Source organism: Echiichthys vipera (assembly GCF_963691815.1).
Source record: "Echiichthys vipera genome assembly, chromosome: 5".
In the NCBI taxonomy this organism is placed as follows: Eukaryota; Metazoa; Chordata; class Actinopteri; order Perciformes; family Trachinidae; genus Echiichthys; species Echiichthys vipera.
Genome location: NC_139830.1, coordinates 6,409,193 through 6,430,246, shown reverse-complemented (window position 1 = coordinate 6,430,246; position 21,054 = coordinate 6,409,193). Strand labels below are relative to the sequence as shown.

The window sequence follows — 21,054 nt, the reverse complement described above, 5'->3', positions numbered from 1 at the left end:
AAACAAATGAGACATTGACATAACATCCAAACAGAAGCAATGCTCTAAGAAGTAACATCACTATTTTCTTTTTAAACAGAAGAAATGCACGTGTATGTAAATAGCAAATATTATGATATTATGACAGCCCTATTTGCAATCATGAACTAGAATCTTTAAGGCTTTTATTGGATCATTGTATATAATGAGTTACTTGTTGGACTCAAATGAAAGAGTATATATTGTGTAAAACTAATTCTAATATCAAATTAAGGTAATTTTGCATTTTGAACATGAGAAGTACAACACTGAATTCCTTGTAAACCTCAAATGCATCAACAAAACAAAAGATACCTCCAATTTCTGTTTTTTTGTGAACATATCAAGACTCTAGAAACGTATGAAAATTGAATAAAATCATTGAATTGTGCAGTGAACTCTTTAAATATTATAATGTAGACTTATAATTTTGTATTAGCCTTTTTTTCATTCATCCTAGTACTTTGTTTTTTAATATAACACAATTTCAGTTCATTTAAACTGAGTTTTCAAAGTCAGAGTCTTGGTTCACCGTACTGTAGCAGAGGAGCTGATTTAGCTCTGGATAATTTGATGCTTTGAGATGTTTCTTATATTTTGGTTCCTCCACATATGTAAGATTAATGTAAAAATATCAAGAAAACACCTTTCAGTACACCACTTTGCAACATAACACCTCCATAAGTTGCTTTACACTGTACAGGTGTTCTAGTTTGACTTTATTTAAAATTGACTTTCTTACCTCCCAGTGAAACTGGAGCGTCGTCCGGTCTGATCTCCCTTAACCTTTTCAGGAGCATTTTGATTTTTCTGTTCAGAATACGGAAAAAAGGAAAACATGGCATAAGTAAAACAATACAACCATCCTGATACAATCAGGCTTCAGAGACAATAACTTCAACTCTTGTAAGTGAAGCCGAATATGCCAAAGATTTAGATGAAAAAGATCTAAAAACACGTAGAAAAGTGTGTATATCTGTGAAACATACCTTTGTTTGACGGTTTGACATTGTTGCGAATCTCTCAGTAGGTAAAAGTGTGAGTGAACTGTGGTTAAACTTGTCCTTAATGAGTGTGATTGCAATAGTGAGTTCTTTTCTGATAGAACTCTTTAATAGAACACGACACTATGACACGTGTTCTAACCAGTGGTGCATTCCGACACACAGGCGCTGAGTTCCATCCAATATAGACAAATACACATTATATAAAAATATAATATAATCACTGCTACTAACTCAGTCTCTTCTGCTGTGTATAAAAGTCTAAGAAAGTCTAAAACTCTAAGCATATGCTCTTTGTGGGTCGTAACTTTTGTTGTGATTTGGCACTTTAAATAAAATGAAATTGATTTGAAATGAATTTGTCTTTGTTAGCCCCTTTGAATCTATCCTTAACCCATATACATGGTATATATTATCAGCACAAACTCTCTGACGTATATATTATGTCAATTTGTGTATATTTAACACAAAATACAACAAAAAAGACACACGGACATGACAGAATTAAGGGACAATCAAAAGAATATTGTTCACAAAAATAGAGCAGAAAAAGTAAGAAATAAAACAATTTCATGCTTCAGTGAAATTTCAAGTTTTATTTGATAGTTCCACATACAATGTGTTTAAAACTGCAAACAAAAAATATACAAAAATCCACAAAATGCAACATAGACACAAAGTTACACACATGAGGAGTAAACATCATCTCCCAATCGTGGGGGTTTTGGCATCAACACTGAGCAGTGAAACAATTACTGAGAATCTATAACAATATGGATATAAATACATAATCCTGCACAACTGAATTATAAAACTGTGCAAATGTTGTGAGCATGAGTAATGAATGTAACAACTATAATAACTATTAAGTGTAGCAGGAGGAATAATGCAATGGCACAAAGAGCAGATAGCACATCCCAACAGGAGTCTGTCTACACATAACCAAGAAGAAGAAGAAGAAGAAGAAGAAGAAGAAGAAGAAGAATTCCTTTACTCATCCCGCAACGGGGAAATTCAATTTTCACTCTATTTTTTCATTTTACACACACACAGGCCCAAAATACACACACATGCACAGACAGGACCTATATCCATGCAACTAATGGAGATACGTTAGAGCGAGGGGGCTGCCAGTGACTGGTGCCCCAAGCAGTTGGGCACTGCCCAGGAGATGAACTGGCACCTCTCCAGCCACCAGTCCATGCTCCATTCATGGTCCACACAGGGACTCAAACCAGCGACCCTCCGGTTCCCAGCCAAGTCACCTATGAACTGAGCTACTGCCTCCCCTATGTAGATATAATAATTTTACTGCTGTGCAACTGTGTGATTGAGCACATTTTATAAAGGTCTCTGTACAGACCGTATGGTACCAGAACTGGCAACCCAGTCACCTCAGCCTACAGGTGGGGCGGTAAATATTACAAAGGGAAGATGACCCACTAAGGCTGCTTTTACACTGCTGGAGCGTTTCCTGTGTTCTCTTTTTGCGGCTCCTTGATGAAGTATACTTAGTTCATCAGTATCAGTATCATTTTTTTAAAAAGAGGCCTAAGACCCATCTTTTTAACCAGACTTTGAATTGAAATCTTAACTCTTTTTTATTTCTTTTAGGCAGTGCTAATCAGAGCACTTTCTATCCTTTTATACTGTTTTAATCTCTGTGTTTGAGCCTTCGTGCTTTTATTTTTTATGGCCTCTCATGTCTTATGCTCTTATGCTTTAGTGTTGTAGTTCATGTTTCTGGCCTCTATGCTTTTATGCTTTTATGTTTTAGTCCCTCATGTTGTTATCCTCCATATTTGAACCCTTTAGTGTTTTAGGCAACAGTTTTTGGTCTCCAGTGTTTCCTCAGGGGGCCTGCCAGATTGGGGGTTGTCTCTGGTCTGGCCGCGGGGGGTGCTGTCCCGTGGACGTGCGATACTGTCCTGTATGAAAAGCGCCATATAAATAAAGGTTGTTATGATTTGTGGTTAGCACTGTTGCTCACAGCGAGAAGGTTACAGGTTCGCATCTCGGCCTGGGCCTTTCTGTGTGGAGTTTGCATGTTCTCCCCGTGTCTGCGTGGGTTTTCTCCAGGTTCTCCGGTTTCCTCCCACAATCCAAAGACGTGCATGTGTTAGGTTTAGATGACTCTAAAATTGCCCGTAGGTGTGAATGGTTGTCTGTCTCTGTTTGTCTCTATGTGCCCTGCGATAGACTGGCGTCCTGTCCAGGGTGTACCCCGCCTCACGCCCGATGTCAGCTGGGATCGGCTCCAGCCCCCCGGCTACCCCGACCCCGGGATAAGCGGTTGACGATGAATGAATGAATGATTTGGTTTGATCAGAGACGTGCAGAGAGCGACACTCAGCGGTCGATTCAACGAACAACAAGTGACCGAAAAAGCGGCGGTGAAACGTTTGTCCCTCACGGCTTTCTGTTGAACGCCGCTGTCATGTCGGTCCCCTTCATGGTGAGTTACCCTTCACATTTCTACTTATTATTACAGCTAAAACCGCGTTTAAAGACATTTAAATAGCAAAGTATAGTCTTGTTTAAAGTCAGTTTAAACCCTGAATGCGTGTGTTGTTGTTGTTTTAACAGAGGACTGTGACTCAGTGCTAGAACATGCTGAACGGAGCTGAACATGGGGGTTTTATTGTTGTTGTTTTTAGTGTGACTTATGTATAGTTGTCTGTATATACTGTTTAACTCTCACCTGTGTAATGTTAAAGAGTCTTCCGAGGCTCTGTAACTCCCAGTAAAGGAGTTTGAAGCCCTGTTGGCATCACAGTTGTCCACTTATATCTTTTCTGAACTACAGTTCTGTTTATACCTGTTTCAAGAGTCTACCTCATGTTTACATCATATACACCCGTTCACATGTCTGCATACATCTGATACACACATGTCTTTCTACATCTCACGCAGACGATGTTCTATGTATCTAACTGTGACTTGTGTGTGTTTAACTGGTACTAACATCCTGACACTTATTCTACCTGTACTAACACACTAACATCCTGACACTTATTCTACCTGTACTAACACACTAACATCCTGACACTTATTCTAACCTGTACTAACACACTAACATCCTGACACTTATTCTACCTGTACTAACACACTAACATCCTGACACTTATTCTACCTGTACTAACACACTAACATCCTGACACTTATTCTACCTGTACTAACACACTAACATCCTGACACTTATTCTAACCTGTACTAACACACTAACATCCTGACACTTATTCTACCTGTACTAACACACTAACATCCTGACACTTATTCTACCTGTACTAACACACTAACATCCTGACACTTATTCTACCTGTACTAACACACTAACATCCTGACACTTATTCTACCTGTACTAACACACTAACATCCTGACACTTATTCTACCTGTACTAACACACTAACATCCTGACACTTATTCTACCTGTACTAACACACTAACATCCTGACACTTATTCTACCTGTACTAACACACTAACATCCTGACACTTATTCTACCTGTACTAACACACTAACATCCTGACACTTATTCTAACCTGTACTGACACACTAGCATCCTGACACTTTTTCTTCTTTGACACTTTATTCTTGTTGTTAGGTTAAAATGTCCTTGTATAGTTGACTGTCGTTATTTGCAGCTCTGTGTGCCCTGAATTGCCCCTGGGGACAAATAAAGTTTTTTGAATTGAATTGAATTGAATCAGGGCATGAATCATTTTATAGACTTTTTGTCTTTTGTTTCTTATATTCTCTCTTTCTTTACTCACTTTATCTGATAAGAACTGGGGGAAAATAGTCACTTTTTTCCGGTGTTGTGCCGTATTCAGCACCCCTGCCATGTAGGTGATACTCTGGATCAGAAGGCTGTTGTTTCCACCTATAGGAGTAGTTTATATATTTATACAGGTAACCACATTAAAAACACACACTTTTGAACCTATGAATTGCAAGAAAAGCTTGGATTATATTTAGGAAAAGCTAAGTCAAATACATTCAGCTTGCTCAAAAGATCCATTTCATTCATTTTGTAATCATGGCTGGGGTATATTTCCACAGAACATACAAAAAAGGTGTTGTTTTGTGTTCTCTATTATCCAAGTTTGTGATTTTAAACTCTTTAAAATAGTTTAAAGACTGTAAGTAACCAATGTTGTGACCGTTACCGTGGGTTACCTGTATATAAACTACTCCTATAGGTGGAAATAACAGCCTTCTGATCCAGAATATCACCTATAACACGTACTATATACTATCACATATAGTATAAATGGGCATCATATGCAGAAATCTTCAATACCACTAGAGGTAATTTCATATCTCCATGACGATATATATAATGATATAACATGTTTTCTGATAATTCAATTAATGAAAAGTCTTTATGAAATAACCACATGGTAAAACCTATTTTTCTATATACTGTGTGTGTGTGTGTGTGTGTGTGTGTGTGTGTGTGTGTGTGTGTGTGTGTGTGTGTGTGTGTGTGTGTGTGTGTGTGTGTGTGTGTGTGTGTGTGTGTGTGTGTGTGTGTGTGTGTGTGTGTGTGTGTGTGTGTGTGCAGAGCTTCAGCACCAGTCTGCGTCCTCTCTTACGATCTCTTTCCTGTGTCTCTCTCCTCAGTCTCTACACAGATGTGGCCAGCGGTTGGCTCTCTTCGCTGTTGCCCGGCGACAGTCGAGCTCCAGCTCAGCTCCGGCTCTGCACACGAGGCTCCTCCTCTACCTCACCCAGCGGTACTATGATGTAGAGATGCTCATAAACTGGGGGTCTAAACTGAGGAAGAAGGCGATTCAGAAGAAGAACGCGTAAGAAACCTCCCTCTGAAACATTGATCAATGAGGCCTGTGAATGTTCTCATTTGTCCAGGTCATCATTATCCCCATTGATTAATGTGGTGATCATGGTGACGGTGAATTGATTAATGAGATGAAAAGTTCTCAGGTGGGAATAGACTGATTCTTGTTTAAAGCTTTTATCAAATACCTGATAAATGAAACACCTTTCTCTGCGTTACAGCTAGAGTTGTTTCGATTAAGATACCAGAATCGGAAATGCTTCTGATACTGAAAATGCTTGCATCGGTATCGGCAAGTACTGAAGTCCAGGCAATGATCTGATGCCACTTAATTTATTAGAAAAGGGAACCTATATACTGGTTAGCTCTGACATGTAATTATTCCTATATTTATTTAGTTAAGTTGCAGTTACACTACTGTTCTATTTCAAAATACATTTGACTTCCATGTGTTGCATTCGTTCAAGTTTTACCAAGGGTTAAAACAGAGCCAGGCCATACCACAATGATAATCATATCACAGTCACGCAGGCATAGTCTTTCTTCTGTACTCTGTGTCGGCCGATACCCACAGCATGAGTATCTGAATCGGTATGGGGAGGGAAAAAATAGTATGGAACGTCTCTAATTACAGCCCAGAGAAATTCAATGCACCACAAAATGTATAGCTCTATATTTTGTATTTATAGTCATAATAAAAATAATAACTTTATTTGTATAGCCCATTTTAAAGAAGTGGTGCTTACTCCAGGTAGGGAATGAGTCCTTACCCCAAGTGAAGGAGTTCAAGTACCTCGGGATCATGTTCACGAGTGAGGGGACGATGGAGCGTGAGTTTGGCCAGAGAATCGGAGCAGCAGGGGCGGTGCTGCAGTCGCTCTACCGCACCGTTGTGACGAAAAGAGAGCTGAGCCGGAAGGGAAAGCTCTGGATCTACCGGTAAATCTTGGTTCCTACCCTCACCTATGGTCATGAAAGCTGGGTCATGACCGAAAGAACGAGGTCGCGGGTACAAGCGGCCAAAATGGGTTTTCTCAGGAGGGGGTCTGGAGTCTCCCTTAGAGATAGGGTGAGAAGTTCAGCATCCATGAGGAACTCGGAGTAGAGCCGCTGCTCCTGAGCGTTGAAAGGTGCCAGTTGAGGTGGTTCGGGCATCTAGTAAGGATGCCCCCTGGGCGCCTCCCTAGGGAGGTGTTCCAGGCACGTCCAGCTGGGAGGAGGCCTTGGGGAAGACCCAGGACCAGGTGGAGAGATTAGATCTCCACACTGGCCTGGGAACGCCTCGGGATCCCCCAGTTAGAGCTGGTTAATGTGGCCCGGGAAAGGGAAGTTTGGGGTCCCCTGCTAAAGCTGCTGCCCCCGCGACCCGACCCCGGATAAGCGGATGAAGATGAGATGAGATGAGATGAGATGGTACCAAATCATTGAGTTCAAGCAAGAACTCAATGTACCTTTTAATGAGTAACATTTTTAGAATTGCTTATCAGCACGATCTTTCTATTCTTTCTATTCTTTGTGCTCTGAAATAATGTTCATGACTATTCATCTGTGACTTTTCTCGGCTGTCTCTCACAGTTACTATGGCTACACGGAGCAGTTTTACGGGCCGACCGTAGCAGCAGCGTATTATATTTTGAGTATGAAGGGAGGATTTAGGTAAGTCTCTGTTTTTCTGTAGGAACCAAGTTCATGTCAGTTGACTGCGATCAAGCGGCAGTGGGGCTTCAAGTAACAATTATTTTTATCACTTATTCATTTTATGGTTCAAATAATTAAATCAATTAACTGTTTTGTTTATAATGTTTGAAAAAGTACCCATTAAAAGACCCCAGGGTCGCATCTTCAAATGCTTTGTTTTTTTTTTACAAAGACCTTTGCAACTGTAACACAAATATTTTGTGTTTACAATTAAATAAAACTGAGGAAAAAGAAAGAATTTGCTTAAAAGACAATACAGCAGTTACTAAAATAGCGTATTAATTTCCAGTGTTGTTGTATCCTCAGGTATGTTGGCCAGTCAGAGTGGTTCTCTGCAGGTAAGGGGGGCAAGTTTAATTGGGATTTCTTGAACCACAAAGACTCTCTCCTTGAAGAAGTAAACATGAGCCACACACTCATCAACCACGCAGGACTGTGGAACCTGGGTAATGAGCACCAACTCAGCATTTCAGTTACTTTCTTAATATCACTTTCCTTCTACTGCAAGTTGAGTGTTTTTGATCTTCTGTTTCCTCCCTCAGATGGGCAGAAATCTTTGCGGACTCTGTCATTTCGAGGGTGTCCTGAAGTGGACGACTGGCTCCTTGCCCGGCTCCATATGTTCCAGGATTCTCTGGAGGAACTGGACATCTCTCACTGTCCACGCATCACTATAGGAGGCCTGGCTGCACTCAGGAATCTCAAGTAAGTAGCCAAACACCTACAACACATCCTCATTTGTCATTATCAAAACATAATGTTGAATTACATTCATGTGTGTGTTGCAGGGGACTGCGGCGTCTGGATGTGTCGTCCATCCCTGGGATTTCAAATCCTGGGTTGGTCGTTATCCTTCTGGAGGAGATGTTACCTCAGTGCCAGATCACCGCTGATGGCTATGACTACAGCCTGGAGCAGGAGTGAGGGAGGAAGAGCACATGGAAAGGCAGAGGTGGTGAATGGGAAGGGACGGAAATCAGAGGAATGAAGGGACAGGTGGCTAGCATACATTGTAGGCTTCCTTCAGGCCGTCTCAGCTCCACCCATGCAATTTTTTGTCAGTTGGCATCAGGCACCGCCAAAATGGTAACAACCAGAGCCCCAGGACAAATTTGAGCTTCATGTGGGCTCTTCAGAAACCTATGCGTGACGCCACAGAGACTACATCCCTATTTTCTACAGTCTATGGTACTAACTTTAAAAAATGGCATTGTCATCGAAACTATATGTTATCAAAGTCAACTTGTGTTTTTTCCCCAGAATCAACTTGTTTTGAGGTTGTGCACATTTATGATGAAAATCTAAACGTATGTAAAATCATGTGTGTCCCAATTGTCTGCAATTGTTAGAAATGTTTTTTTATTTGCTGAAATGTAAATATGATTGTAAATGAACTTAATAAAAAATGTATTATCTAATGTCATGATTGTTGTAAATATATTGCCTTCACCTTGATTTTCACAAGTCATAATGAAAACCACGTGGCCACACCTCTTAGTGTCTGTCCGTCTGTATTTCTAATCTTCACTGTGGACGCTGGTGTGAGGAAACTAAAGCCCATAATCCAGCATGAGCCTTGTGCTGCAGCAGTCAGACCCACAGACGCTACAGTGGGCAGATGAAGACAACAGTGAGACCGGGAGACAAGAGTGAAGGCAGATGAAGACAACAGTGAGACCGGGAGACGAGAGTGAAGGCAGATGAAGACAACAGTGAGACCGGGAGACAAGAGTGAGACCGGGAGACAAGAGTGAAGGCAGATGAAGACAACATTGAGACTGGGAGACGAGAGTGAAGGCAGATGAAGACAGCAGTGAGACTGGGAGACAAGAGTGAAGGCAGATGAAGACAACATTGAGACTGGGAGACGAGAGTGAAGGCAGATGAAGACAGCAGTGAGACTGGGAGACAAGAGTGAAGGCAGATGAAGACAACAGGGAGACTGGGAGACGAGAGCGAAGGCAGATGAAGAAATCACTGCTACTTTTGTATGTAAATATACCATCTTCAATGATTCGGTATCCAGTTTTGATGTGAACAGAATTTTCTCTGAGCTAATTCTTCTTCAAACTTTGTGAGGTTCTGTTGTCTATGTTAAAGTTATAACTCCTTATGTTACCTTTTTGTTATTAACAGTGAGTTTGTTGAATGTATAGAGCAGTGGTGGAAAGTAACACAGTACATTTACTCAAGTACTGTACTTCAGTACAACTTTCCTTGGTAACTGTTACTTGAGTAATTCCATTTCTGCTACTTTATATTTATACTTCACCCCATTTCAGGAGAAATATTGTACTGTTTATTTATTTTATTTAGTACCTTTTATCTACTCATTACTTTACAGATTCAGATTATTAATACAAACTTTTATCGCCAAATGAAATCACATTGTTATAGATTAAGCTACATAGGCCTAGTATATAAAGTAAATCAAATTATCCCTACTTTTACTGGCTGCAGCATTAAAGTGATATTAACATTCATCTATCAATTATTATAATATCCTGAAATGGGCCATTCTGCATAATGAGTACTTTTACTTTTTGTACTTTTTGATGTTAATACTTTAGTCTATTTTCCCAGTTTGGTATTACTACCAAACTTGGAACTGGGAATTACTACTTTATTTAACATTTAACATAACATGTAGTCGCCAGATCTGTGGTAGGAACCATCATATCATTGGGAACTGGGTCACAACAACTAACACGGACCGTGTTTCTGACGGACAACAACAAGGCGGTGCAGTTGAGCTCTGCCTGTTTGGTGACTACTTGATAAAACCTGGTTTTAACGTCATTGTCATTCGGACCCTTGTGGTTGAAAGGTCTCAGTAGACGAGTAAATGTCTGATACTTCAGGTAGGACGTGTTTTGAAATCTGTAAATTGAGTTGCAAATGCCAGTTTAGCTAGCTACATGCTAACTGCTCCTCTACACGGAAATAAACATCGGTTGTTTGACGTGGTGTTTAATTTTGCATTTTTAGAACTTCCTAAAAAACAAGAAGAAGAAGAAGAAGAAGAAGAGGAGCGGGTGACGCCTGAGTCAGAGGTTAGAAAAAAACAGTTTATGATATTTAAAGTTGCGGGATTGTAGCTGGTGGATGTTAGCAGGTGACGCCACTCAGCTGACTGTCCAAACAAAGCAGTCGTCTGTCATCGTCTGTGTGACTAACGCAGGCATTCAACAACAGCCACAGCTGCAGAGCTTATGTCGAGCGGTTCTAACACTCAATAGCTAGACTGTATATGTATTGCAGATATCTGTAATTCAATTATTTCTTGTCAAAAAGAACATTTAACATGTCCACAATGACATTCTTACTGGTACAAATCAGATTAACTTTATTTACATGGCACTTTTCATTCCTTACAGTAGTACAAAGTGCCTCACAGACAGTTAAAGCAAAACAAAACATGAACAACAGACCTACACACTCACATACATACATAGACATACGCACAGACATACACACCCATACACACAAACAGACACACACCCACAGCCCACACACACTAATCGTCGCTGAGGATTCATGGCTAAGCACTGAGATCCAGTTGGAGGAAGAAGCTACCTTTGGGGGCCGTGCACACAGAGAGGAATCATGGTCCATGGCTGCAGGGGCCGTCGCCACAGGGACCACCACAGTCCAGGCAGACGGGAGCAAGCCACCCGGGCCAGGGTCGTCCACGGGAAAGCACACCCATCGGTGGACCAGAAACGACTCCTGGTGTGGTCGGCCCCCAGGAGGAAACACTAGAAAACCAAGGGGCTAAAGCAGTAAAAGAAGATAAAAAAGTATAGAAGCTAAAAACTGAGGAAATAAAAACAGTAAAATATAAAAATGTGTACAAAAAAATAAATTCTAGAAATCCACAATCACATTTTCGATATGTAGAATGAACATTCAGGATATCTGTAATGCAATTCCTACTAGTAAAAACTCACATTTCAGATATCTACAATCCAATTTTTACTGTTAATCATTTAAATTTTAGATATCCCAGATAAACAAACATTCATAATGTAGTTTTGACAATCCAAAATACATTCTGACCTGTAAAAATGTCATTACGGGTATGTACAACTGCAATTTTCCTAGTAAGAGTTACAGATATCCAGAATGTTCATTCTAGACATATACATGTAATTGTTGATATCTAGAAGTGAAATACACATGAATGGCAAAAGTGACGTCATTTGAACTGGTAACAATGATGTTGCAGATTTCTGAAATGACAAATGTAGATGGGAAGAATGTCATTGTCGATATATCTTAAATTATCATTCTGATTAGTAAGAATTCAGTTTTGACTAGGAATAATAGTCTTGTGCATATCTAAAATGTAATAACAGATAAGAGTTGGATTTGATGAAATGTTAAGTGTTACTGTCTTTAATGTCAGTGTTGTGTTTTTTTTGTAGGAGCAATCTGACGACGACAGCAGTGGGGAAGAGGCTGCTGGAGACACAGAGAGTACGTTATATGAAAACAGACATGCAGTGGTGCAAGCTCTTTCACAGCTGTTGTTGTCCAGTTAATACCATGTTGTGGACATTATTACACTGTTTTATGTAATGTGTCTCACACACCTACAATCATACTGCAGATGTAATGCTTACTGTACGTTCATTTATTATCTGCATGCACGGTGTTGGTTCGTCATATGGTTCCTCTCTGTGTTCCTGCTAGTGGACTTCTTGCGTAACCTCTTCTCCAGCACCCTGGGCCTCGGCTCAGCAGACAAAGTTCTGGATGAGCTGACTCTGGAGGGAGTGGCCCAATACATAAAGAGCGGCAAATGTAAGTGTTCTTCCAGTAAGCACTTTAGTAGAATGATTTACTGCTTACAAGTCTGTAATCATAAAGCACTTTTACTTTATTTAAGTCACAAATGTATCTGCATCCTCACAGGTAAAAACATCATCTGCATGGTTGGAGCAGGAATATCCACATGTGAGTTTCTCAGTTTTAATATCACACAACATGTATTTTAAAGTATCAAAGTACTTTTAGTAACCATTGTTTTGTTTTTATACAATTTTTCATCTGCAACCTTCAACGCCATCTCCACCCTCAGCGGCTGGGATCCCTGATTTCCGCTCACCAGGGACCGGCCTGTATGCCAACTTGCAAAAATATAACCTGCCTTACCCAGAGGCCATCTTCCAGATAGATTACTTCAAGGTGTGTGAACATTTGCTCTATTTGAAAGTTGGAAAAGTGACACACTGGAGGGTATAACTGCTTTCTCAGGGGCCTTCACAGTTTTGACAAAGGATTTATTAGAGCCTGCAAAAGTAATCACAACTTATTTAATATTTACCTTTATTCTACATACAACATATTACATTGTCAACACTGAAATTAAGAATAAATAAAAATAAAATAAATAGCTAAGTAAAGATCAGTACTTTATGTTCAGAATCAGTCAATTGATGACCATTTAAACCACTTCTGAATCACTCCAAGCACTGTTTTCTACATTGTATGTTCTGTAAAGAAATGTCATATAAGCACATATTGGACAACATATACGCTGATACCAATAGATACAATGTCTGTAATAAATCAGTCGGGCTCTCTATTATAAACTTGATAATATCCTGTTTAAAGATTTTGCTATGAAGCCAAGCCTCTTGGATTGCTATTTTGATAAAGTGTAAAAAGCCAAACACCAAGAATATGCTAATTTTAGGTTGACCCTTTTGAGTTAAAGTCTCTGAAAGGCATTAAACAGTCAAGTTAGAGTATGGGACCCAAACTAAGGTACAAAAACACAATACACTAAACGTTTGACAGACCACTGCAGTATATGGAAATAATGAATAAGTATAGAGTCATACAGTCACCTGAACACCATCCTGTTTTTACAATTTGAGCCAGCACTTACTCCACTCTTAACTGTCGCTTTATTAAAATGTAACATTTTTTCCTTCGTCTGTCTCAGAAACATCCAGAGCCTTTCTTTGCCTTGGCCAGGGAGCTTTACCCCGGACAGTTTAAGGTACAAAACACTTATTGCCACATTTCTCGGCCTTGTATTGATTTTGTTGAGAAAAAAGAAAAAACATGACATGTAATTGAAAAGAAAATACTCAGCTTCCTCACAGGTGTTTGTTCTCTTGTGGTTGACCTTTATCGGTGTTTAGCCGACAGTCTGTCACTACTTCATGAAGCTGCTGAAGGACAAGGAGCTGCTGAGACGCTGCTACACACAGGTAGCCAAACAGCCCGGCTAGAGTCTCTCCACTTCACATACTGTGCATTGAATCCATCTGTTTTTGTAGTGACATTGATATGCGTTTGTTCATCCAGAACATTGACACTCTGGAGCGCGTGGCCGGGCTTGAGGGCGAGGATCTAATTGAAGCTCATGGAACTTTTTACACGTCCCACTGTGTCAGCTTCTGTTGTCGCAAGGAGTACAACCTGGACTGGATGAAAGGTGCCTTTCACTTTTGTGAGGCTTGAGAGAGCCTGGGGTTGTTGGGTTGTTGTGATCTGGGGGACTTTAACCCCCTCCCTCTGCTTTGTAGATAAGATCTTTTCTGATGACATTCCTCGATGTGATAAGTGCAGCAGTTTGGTGAAGCCAGGTCAGTGGATATTTGCCCTTTCGTTCATCTTAGCTGTGTCTTGTTCTATGTACTTTTTCCCTTGAGCCTCCTCCTAAAGGCCTTACCGACCTTTCTGCAAACTTTGTCCCTTTTTTACTTCACAAACACTACTGCTGGAGAACTGTGGAAGATCTAGATGATTGAAATGTGACCTGTAAAGTAAATTAATACATTCAATTCTATTGGAGCCCAACAGTCTATTGGTTTCCTGCTTGAAAATTGTGTCACCAGTGATCCCAGTATCTCTTTGTGGTCCTCGCATCTCTTTGCCCAGACATCGTCTTCTTCGGAGAGAATCTGCCTGTTCGGTTCTTCACTTCAATGAAGATGGTGAGCTTATGGTTGTGGTTCGCAAGCATGCGTATTTCCAGAGGATGTGATTGAACACATCTGCAGAAATAAAAACCAAAAATTCACCATCTTTGTCTGCCTGTCAGGACTTTCCTCGCTGTGATCTTCTCATCGTGATGGGGACGTCTCTGCAGGTCCAACCATTTGCAGGTCTAGTTGGCAGGTACTGCAGATCATGTTTCATATTCCTGAAATCTACTGCTGATCACAGACACCACTGCAGGAATTTCACTGTCGTGTAGCAGTCATTACTCAAATATTGTTTAATTGTTTGTTTGCCCCTTTCTTTGTGCTCTCTTTGTCATTTAGGGTTTCAAAAAGTTGCCCCAGACTGCTCATTAACATGGAGAAGGCAGGGCAGGTGAGCTTTCACGCCTCCATCCACCATTTCCTGCCTTTATCCTCTTTGTTTCTGTCATTGATGTATTTCCTGGATCTCTGTAGAGCATTGTTTGTCTGTTTGTCTGTGCAGGCTGATCCTATGTTTGGTTTGCTGGGTTTTGGAGGAGGGATGGACTTTGACTCAGACAAGGCCTACAGGTAATACAGAGATTCTGCTACTTCTTCTCTCCGACTGTTTTACTTAATTTAATTAGTATTTCTGTTGCAGCTTATATCGTATGCAGTGATCTTGAGCGGCCTGGAAAATCTGGACAGTTAGAGAATAGTTTTCCAGCTATGAAAACTAAAATGAAATTGATAAAAATGACCAAATATCCTGGAAATAATCTGTTTTCTTGGAACTTTTAACTGTATTTTAGCCCCTCACTCGCCTACGTAAACCTAGCTGTGTGTTTTCTGTGATGAGTCAATTTTTTTAAAGATTTGATCAAGTGAGCCAAAATGATCAATAGTGTATAGGTTTTGATATTAAACATCTGCATGCATTCTGTGTATCAGTCTAAACTGACATCATCCAGTTTACCCTTAGACCATTAGAGGGTGCCAAAGCACTGTCCATGATGATGATTTAGGGAGATACTTTGTGCAATTTCTGTACTTCTGCTACTCATCAACAAGCTTAATATTTAATGCAGTTAATCCGTAATCACCCAGTCACTCACTAGTCATCATAACATTAATAGCCTGATGCTCATACCGATACCAATGACACTCTGTCCAGTTATTTCCGACAGTGTAAGTTAGAAAGATCCCTTCAAAAACCACTGTTGTAATATTGGTACTTTAAGTGCATCAGTGTTGGAAAGAAAAGTGTAATAGAGCCACATCCATGTTCTAACATTAGCCTTTTTTCCTTCTCCCCAGAGATGTAGCTCACATCAGTACATGTGATGACGGCTGTCTGGCTCTAGCTGAGCTGTTGGGATGGAAGGTAAGTTACACATTTATCTTTCAGAGATCCTGTGCTCATGTAAGGTTACACTGCTTGTTTGAGTACAGTCAAACATCTACCACAGGACAAACACAGGTGATTCTGAGGATTAATAGCCTGGGACATTAGTGATCAGGGGGAGGTAATTAGGTCAGTTTAACCACTGCTGTAATTCAAACACAACCTATTTTCACATTTTTCAGGGTAGGGTTTTGCGTTTAGGTGTTATACCTCTCATTTACTCGCATTAAAGTTTTTACTTCAAGCTCTCAAAAAAAGTTGGATTCCTCTTACTTTTCAGATTAAATTGAGACATTTTTCTCTTCTTCTAAATATACAAGTTCTGAAACTAAAACTGATGTTCCTGATTTTAGAGCCAAAAGCACCTTCTGTCCAAACAGTACAACAACAATGCATCTAATGCGATGTGTGAGAATTCAACTTTTTTTGTACTTGCTCCTCCCCTTTCTACGCACCTGTCTTAAGTTACGGATGTGCTAAATATCCTTCTGTTTTACTTCAAGCTCTCATCATAACCTGCAACACAGGCTGGGTTTCCTTACAGATGTGGTATCATTAAAGCTTCATTTAATATTTACTCTTCACATACAGTATAAAGTACACATGAGGAGTCCCTGGTACTTTGAATTAACAATTTAAAAAAATAAAATAATAATAATAAAATAAATAAAATTAAAATAAATAAAAATTTATTCTCTTTCCAGATGGACATCTGTTTCTGTAAACCATATGCCATATACCACACTGTATGTGTTGATAACATAACTTTGATAAAAACAAATAGCGTACTCATATATCAGAATCAGAATCAGAAAGACTTTAATAATCCCAGAGGGAAATTGTTTTTGTTTTCAAACTCCAGCTATACAAACAACATATTTAACAACAGTATTACTAAACCACTGAGTATAGCCATAAGGTCCATCTACTAACATGTTGTGTCTAGTTTGTTTACTCTGTACAAAAACAGAATTAGCATAAACCACATTTTCTGGTTTTAGGGGTATAGAGTTACAGGCTGCAGCTATTTGTTGGTGAACAACAGCTGGGCACAAGTACTCCCTGGAGTCTTTTTCTCACAGCTGAGGTGCTGCACCACGTAACCACAAAATGGAATTTATACAAACAAATAAAATGCAATGTATGTAACAATGAACTTGAGCTGTGTTGGCAGAATATTTTTTTACTCTGGACAAAGCCAGGCTAGCTGTTTCACACTTTTTCCAGTCTTTATGCTAAGTCAATCTAAGCTAAGTTAAACACCTGCTGGCTCTAGTTTTATGTTAAGCGCGCACACCTTCAAGGTTCATTGAACACTAATGATATCAGGCATTTAAATTGTCTGGTTTTAACATATTGAATATCTAGATTGGTTATATCGGTAGCTCTCATCACACATCACGTCATTTTTCACCTAGTTAGAAGCACACTTAATTTATGTAGAAGACAGAAACTCATTGGACCCTGGATTATAATAAACTAGACATTTGTGGCTAGCATGGCTTAAATCCACAGGGATAAAGGTGTGCTGGTCTTCAGCTCCTACAGTACATCGTCTTACAAATTAAAGATAACTTTAAAAAGCAGAGATCAGAGCCTGTGACTAAAGGGGGACATGCTCATTTTTAGGTTCAAGCTTGTACTCAGGGTTTAACTAGAACATGATTTCATGCTTAAATGTTCAAAACACAAATCATTTTTCCCATACTGTCTGTCTGAATATACCTGTATTCACCTTCTGTCTGAAACGCTTCGATTTAGCGCCTGTCTCGTGCACACCTTCAAGGTTCATTGAACACTAATGATATCAGGCATTTAAATTGTCTGGTTTCAACATATTGAATATCTAGATTGGTCATATCGGTAGCTCTCATGTAGCCACATCTGTATGGATCCTCACTGATATGCCTAAATATAGAGTAAACTGTTGATTACAATGTGTTGCCGCAGTAGTCTTGTCTGTGTTGAACTGCAGCAGAAGCAAAAAAAAAAAGATGGAGCTTTTGAAATGAAGCCTATTTGTGATGTTCCTGTGCGATCTTGTGGTCCTCAGTCACCACCATGGACGAACACAAAGCATGAGCTGTTAGTTGTCTAATAGTTTTCTTCAGTTCTGTTCACCCGCCCATCCTGTGTGTCTCCGTGCATTGGTCATATCAAATCCCCTTGTCTGTGCCTTCACTTCTCTCCAGGCGGAGCTGGAGGACTTGGTGAAGCAGGAGCATGCCAAGATCGACAGCCAGGTCAAGAACGAGAAGGCCGGTGAGAGCAAAGGTGCCGCAGCCAAGGCGAGCTCTGCATCAGTGGCACCGGAGACCAAAAAGGAAGAGTAACTCCTTCAAAAAAAAGCTCCCTTTCTGGGAAAATGCTACTGTCATGATGTCACAGTTGGATTTGGCCCTTAACAGGAGATGGTGATGCCAGGGTTTTTGTTTGGAAGTGGAGCCTTAACGGGTGTCGCACTCGTTTTCCATCTGCAGACATTTGATTCTTGTGAACATTCTCGCGGGACGTGACATCCTTGTGTTTTATGCTTCTGTTTGTATCGGTCATTTGCACTTTACTGACATTAATCTACTTTCCTAATATACACACACAGTATCAGGGTGCACGATTAACTTCTTTGTCCACTGGCCAAATGGCTAGTGAATGCTCAAAATGTAGATTTTCTTTGTGTGGCTGGTGAGTGAAGCAACTGGCATATTTTACTAACATTTGGCTAGTGGATGGTGCTAATTTTGCACCCTGCAGTGTATATATATGCTTTGCATTAACTCCCAACTGCCTGATGTATGATGGATGTGATAGAACCCCGGCAGTGTGAGAACGACTTTGCTGAAAAAAATGTTTGATGCATATCGATTCTGAATATTTGAAACAGTTTCCATCTATTTGTTTCCTCACCCTATACTCTCTTGTCTCTCCAACAGTGAGATGACAAACACAGCTCTGCAGGGCCCACACAGCCCCGCCTCCTTTCCCTCGCCCTCTGTGCTTTCTCCTTGTCTCATTCATTACGGTTGAATATAATAACTTATGGGTTTTGTTATGATGTTACGATTTACATTTGCAAGTATTGTATCGAACACTAATTATTGAACACACTGCTATCTTGTCTTCCAGCCAACTGTTGAACATGTCTGATGGCTTGATTTAGCCTAACCCGCTTCAGCTCTTCACAATGTTTTGCGCTCAAATGATAACCAGGCTATTGTGTATTTTATCAGTCACATTTCCCACCCAAGCTGAAATCGTCGGCCCGATTGATCAGTGACATCTTGAAGGCATCAAATGTATCACAAAATGAACTTCCTGATAGGAGAGCTGAGGTAGTTGTAAATAAATGTAACAAAAGGATGATTGGTTAAGTGAAACTTCTAAAATGTTTTAACCTTCTGCTCCTGTTGGATTGGATCTCTGTCATTTTAACCCAATTTTTATGAGCTTTGTGTTTTCTTATTCTGGAGGAATAACAGACTGCCAAGGTGCACAACATAACAGTACCTTTGCTCTCGCTACAGTCAGAATCTTAGTTATCGGTCCTTAGTTGATTTAGCTTGTGGAAACTTTGGGGGTAGTTTTAAGGGCTGCTGTGACCAGCCCTTAAGAAGGATAAACGGACGGAAACGGGCAGGGACTGCAAAAATAAGGTGAGATTTAGTACAAATGGTTTTCTGATAAAAGCATGAATTGCATTGCATCGCAAATAATGGAAACAAATACAAAAATCCTGCAATAAACTCGACCTTTGTAAAGCTGATAATGTTCTACTTTTGTCTGTCAGAGAGGAGCTGATTCATGGTCATTTTCACCTTTAGTTAGAAGCACACTTAATTCATGTAGAAGACATAAACTCATTGGACCCTGGGTTATAATAAACTAGACATGTGTGGCTAGCATGGCTTAAATCCACAGGGATAAAGGTGTGCTGGTCTTCAGCTCCTACAGTACATCGTCTTACAAAATAAAGATAACTTTAAAAAGTGGACATCAGAGCCTGTGACTAAAGGGGACATGCTCATTTTTATGTTCAAACTTGTATTCAGGGTTTTACTAGAACATGTTTTCATGCTTTAATGTTCAAAAAACACATCATTTTTTCCCATACTGTGTCTGAATATACCTGTATTCACCTTCTGTCTGAAACGCATCGTTTTAGCGCCTGTCTCTTTAAGACCCCCTCCCAAGAAAGCCCAGTCGGCTCTGATTGGTTATTGTTTCTGAGTCTTTTACATCTGTGCTCTTGGTGTCTCTGCACCGTCATCACAACCAGGGAATGACTGTAACGGCACTTTAGAGACACTTTCTACTTGTATATAGTGTAGTTGTGACATCACAACTGTACAGAAGTCCCAACAGCTCATTTGAAGACAGTTTTCTGAATACAGGCTGTGTGCAGGTCTCTTTGGATTGAGCATTTTGATACAGTTTTTATGGAATAGAATAGAAATACTTTATTGATCCCAAGATGGGAAATTGCAGTGTAACAGCAGCATTACACACAGACACATCAAAGCAGTAATATAAAAATACAATATGAAAGATACCTAAAAAATAAAATGTATAAATAAGCGGACTAATTGTAGTGCAAATGTAAACATATAATAATCTAAGGTGCAGTGGACAGATTATGAGAAAAACATAAGGTGCTTCCAATTGTATTGTTCTGACAGTATACCTGTTATTGTACAGTGTGATGGCATGTGGCAGAAAAGATTTCCTGTGTCTGTCCCTTCGACAGCGGAGCTGGAGCAGCCTGTGTGAGAAGGTGCTCCGCTGTCTGTCCACTGTGTGATGGAGAGGGTGCTGATCCTTGTCTATGTCTAACAGTTTGTTCAGCGTTCTCCTCTCGAACACGGACTCAAAAGACTCCAACCTGAGACCAAGGGGGGCAGATGGAGAGGTGTTGTACAGTAGAGCGCTGGGGGGAGGGTCGAGCCATTTGGGACAGTGTGAGTGTGTGGAGGGTTGGCGGTGTTGAAGGGGCAGCAGGAGGTGAGCTGAACCTGTTGAAAAGCTGGTTATACTGGTTAGCTGTATCCAGGCTCTCAGATGTCTGCCTGTCTTTCCCCTGCGTCCCTGTGAAGTGCTTCATTCCTGCCCACACATCCCTCACATTGTTCTGTTGGAGTTTGGCCTCTCAACCTGCTTTATAATTTGAAAAAAAACGTGTAAATCTCACTTTTTACAATATGGATCCTTTGA

The 21,054-nt window shown here is 40.2% G+C and overlaps 2 protein-coding genes across 4 annotated transcripts; both read left to right on the top strand.

Annotated features, from left to right (window-relative positions):
* Positions 1 to 3,455: 3,455 nt before the first annotated feature.
* dmac2 (distal membrane arm assembly component 2) lies at positions 3,456 to 8,910 on the top strand. 2 transcript variants are annotated; one of them, XM_083914339.1, is made up of 6 exons: positions 3,456 to 3,477; positions 5,649 to 5,833; positions 7,399 to 7,479; positions 7,828 to 7,967; positions 8,064 to 8,226; positions 8,310 to 8,910. In XM_083914339.1, the coding sequence occupies exons 1-6, from the start codon at positions 3,460 to 3,462 to the stop codon at positions 8,443 to 8,445; spliced, it is 723 nt and encodes a 240-aa protein (XP_083770465.1). In that variant the 5' UTR covers positions 3,456 to 3,459; the 3' UTR covers positions 8,446 to 8,910. The 2 variants fall into 2 exon arrangements, with proteins under 2 accessions (XP_083770465.1, XP_083770464.1); XM_083914338.1 differs by having other exon boundaries at positions 7,828 to 8,226.
* Positions 8,911 to 10,253: 1,343 nt separating this feature from the next.
* sirt2 (sirtuin 2 (silent mating type information regulation 2, homolog) 2) lies at positions 10,254 to 19,558 on the top strand. 2 transcript variants are annotated; one of them, XM_083914496.1, is made up of 16 exons: positions 10,254 to 10,382; positions 10,510 to 10,574; positions 11,949 to 12,000; positions 12,217 to 12,327; positions 12,439 to 12,480; positions 12,605 to 12,711; positions 13,475 to 13,531; positions 13,677 to 13,745; positions 13,843 to 13,972; positions 14,064 to 14,123; positions 14,419 to 14,474; positions 14,582 to 14,658; positions 14,805 to 14,856; positions 14,968 to 15,035; positions 15,762 to 15,828; positions 18,042 to 19,558. In XM_083914496.1, the coding sequence occupies exons 1-16, from the start codon at positions 10,367 to 10,369 to the stop codon at positions 18,180 to 18,182; spliced, it is 1,170 nt and encodes a 389-aa protein (XP_083770622.1). In that variant the 5' UTR covers positions 10,254 to 10,366; the 3' UTR covers positions 18,183 to 19,558. The 2 variants fall into 2 exon arrangements, with proteins under 2 accessions (XP_083770622.1, XP_083770623.1); XM_083914497.1 differs by having other exon boundaries at positions 10,273 to 10,391; positions 10,528 to 10,574.
* Positions 19,559 to 21,054: the final 1,496 nt, after the last annotated feature.

Coding starts and splice junctions, on each gene's coding strand:
- sirt2 (XM_083914496.1), top strand. Junction 13,532..13,676: donor TTTACCCCGGACAGTTTAAG/GTACAAAACACT, acceptor ATCGGTGTTTAG/CCGACAGTCTGTCACTACTT. Junction 15,829..18,041: donor CTGAGCTGTTGGGATGGAAG/GTAAGTTACACA, acceptor ACTTCTCTCCAG/GCGGAGCTGGAGGACTTGGT.
- dmac2 (XM_083914338.1), top strand. Junction 5,834..7,398: donor GCGATTCAGAAGAAGAACGC/GTAAGAAACCTC, acceptor TGTCTCTCACAG/TTACTATGGCTACACGGAGC. Junction 7,480..7,827: donor AGTATGAAGGGAGGATTTAG/GTAAGTCTCTGT, acceptor TTGTATCCTCAG/GTATGTTGGCCAGTCAGAGT.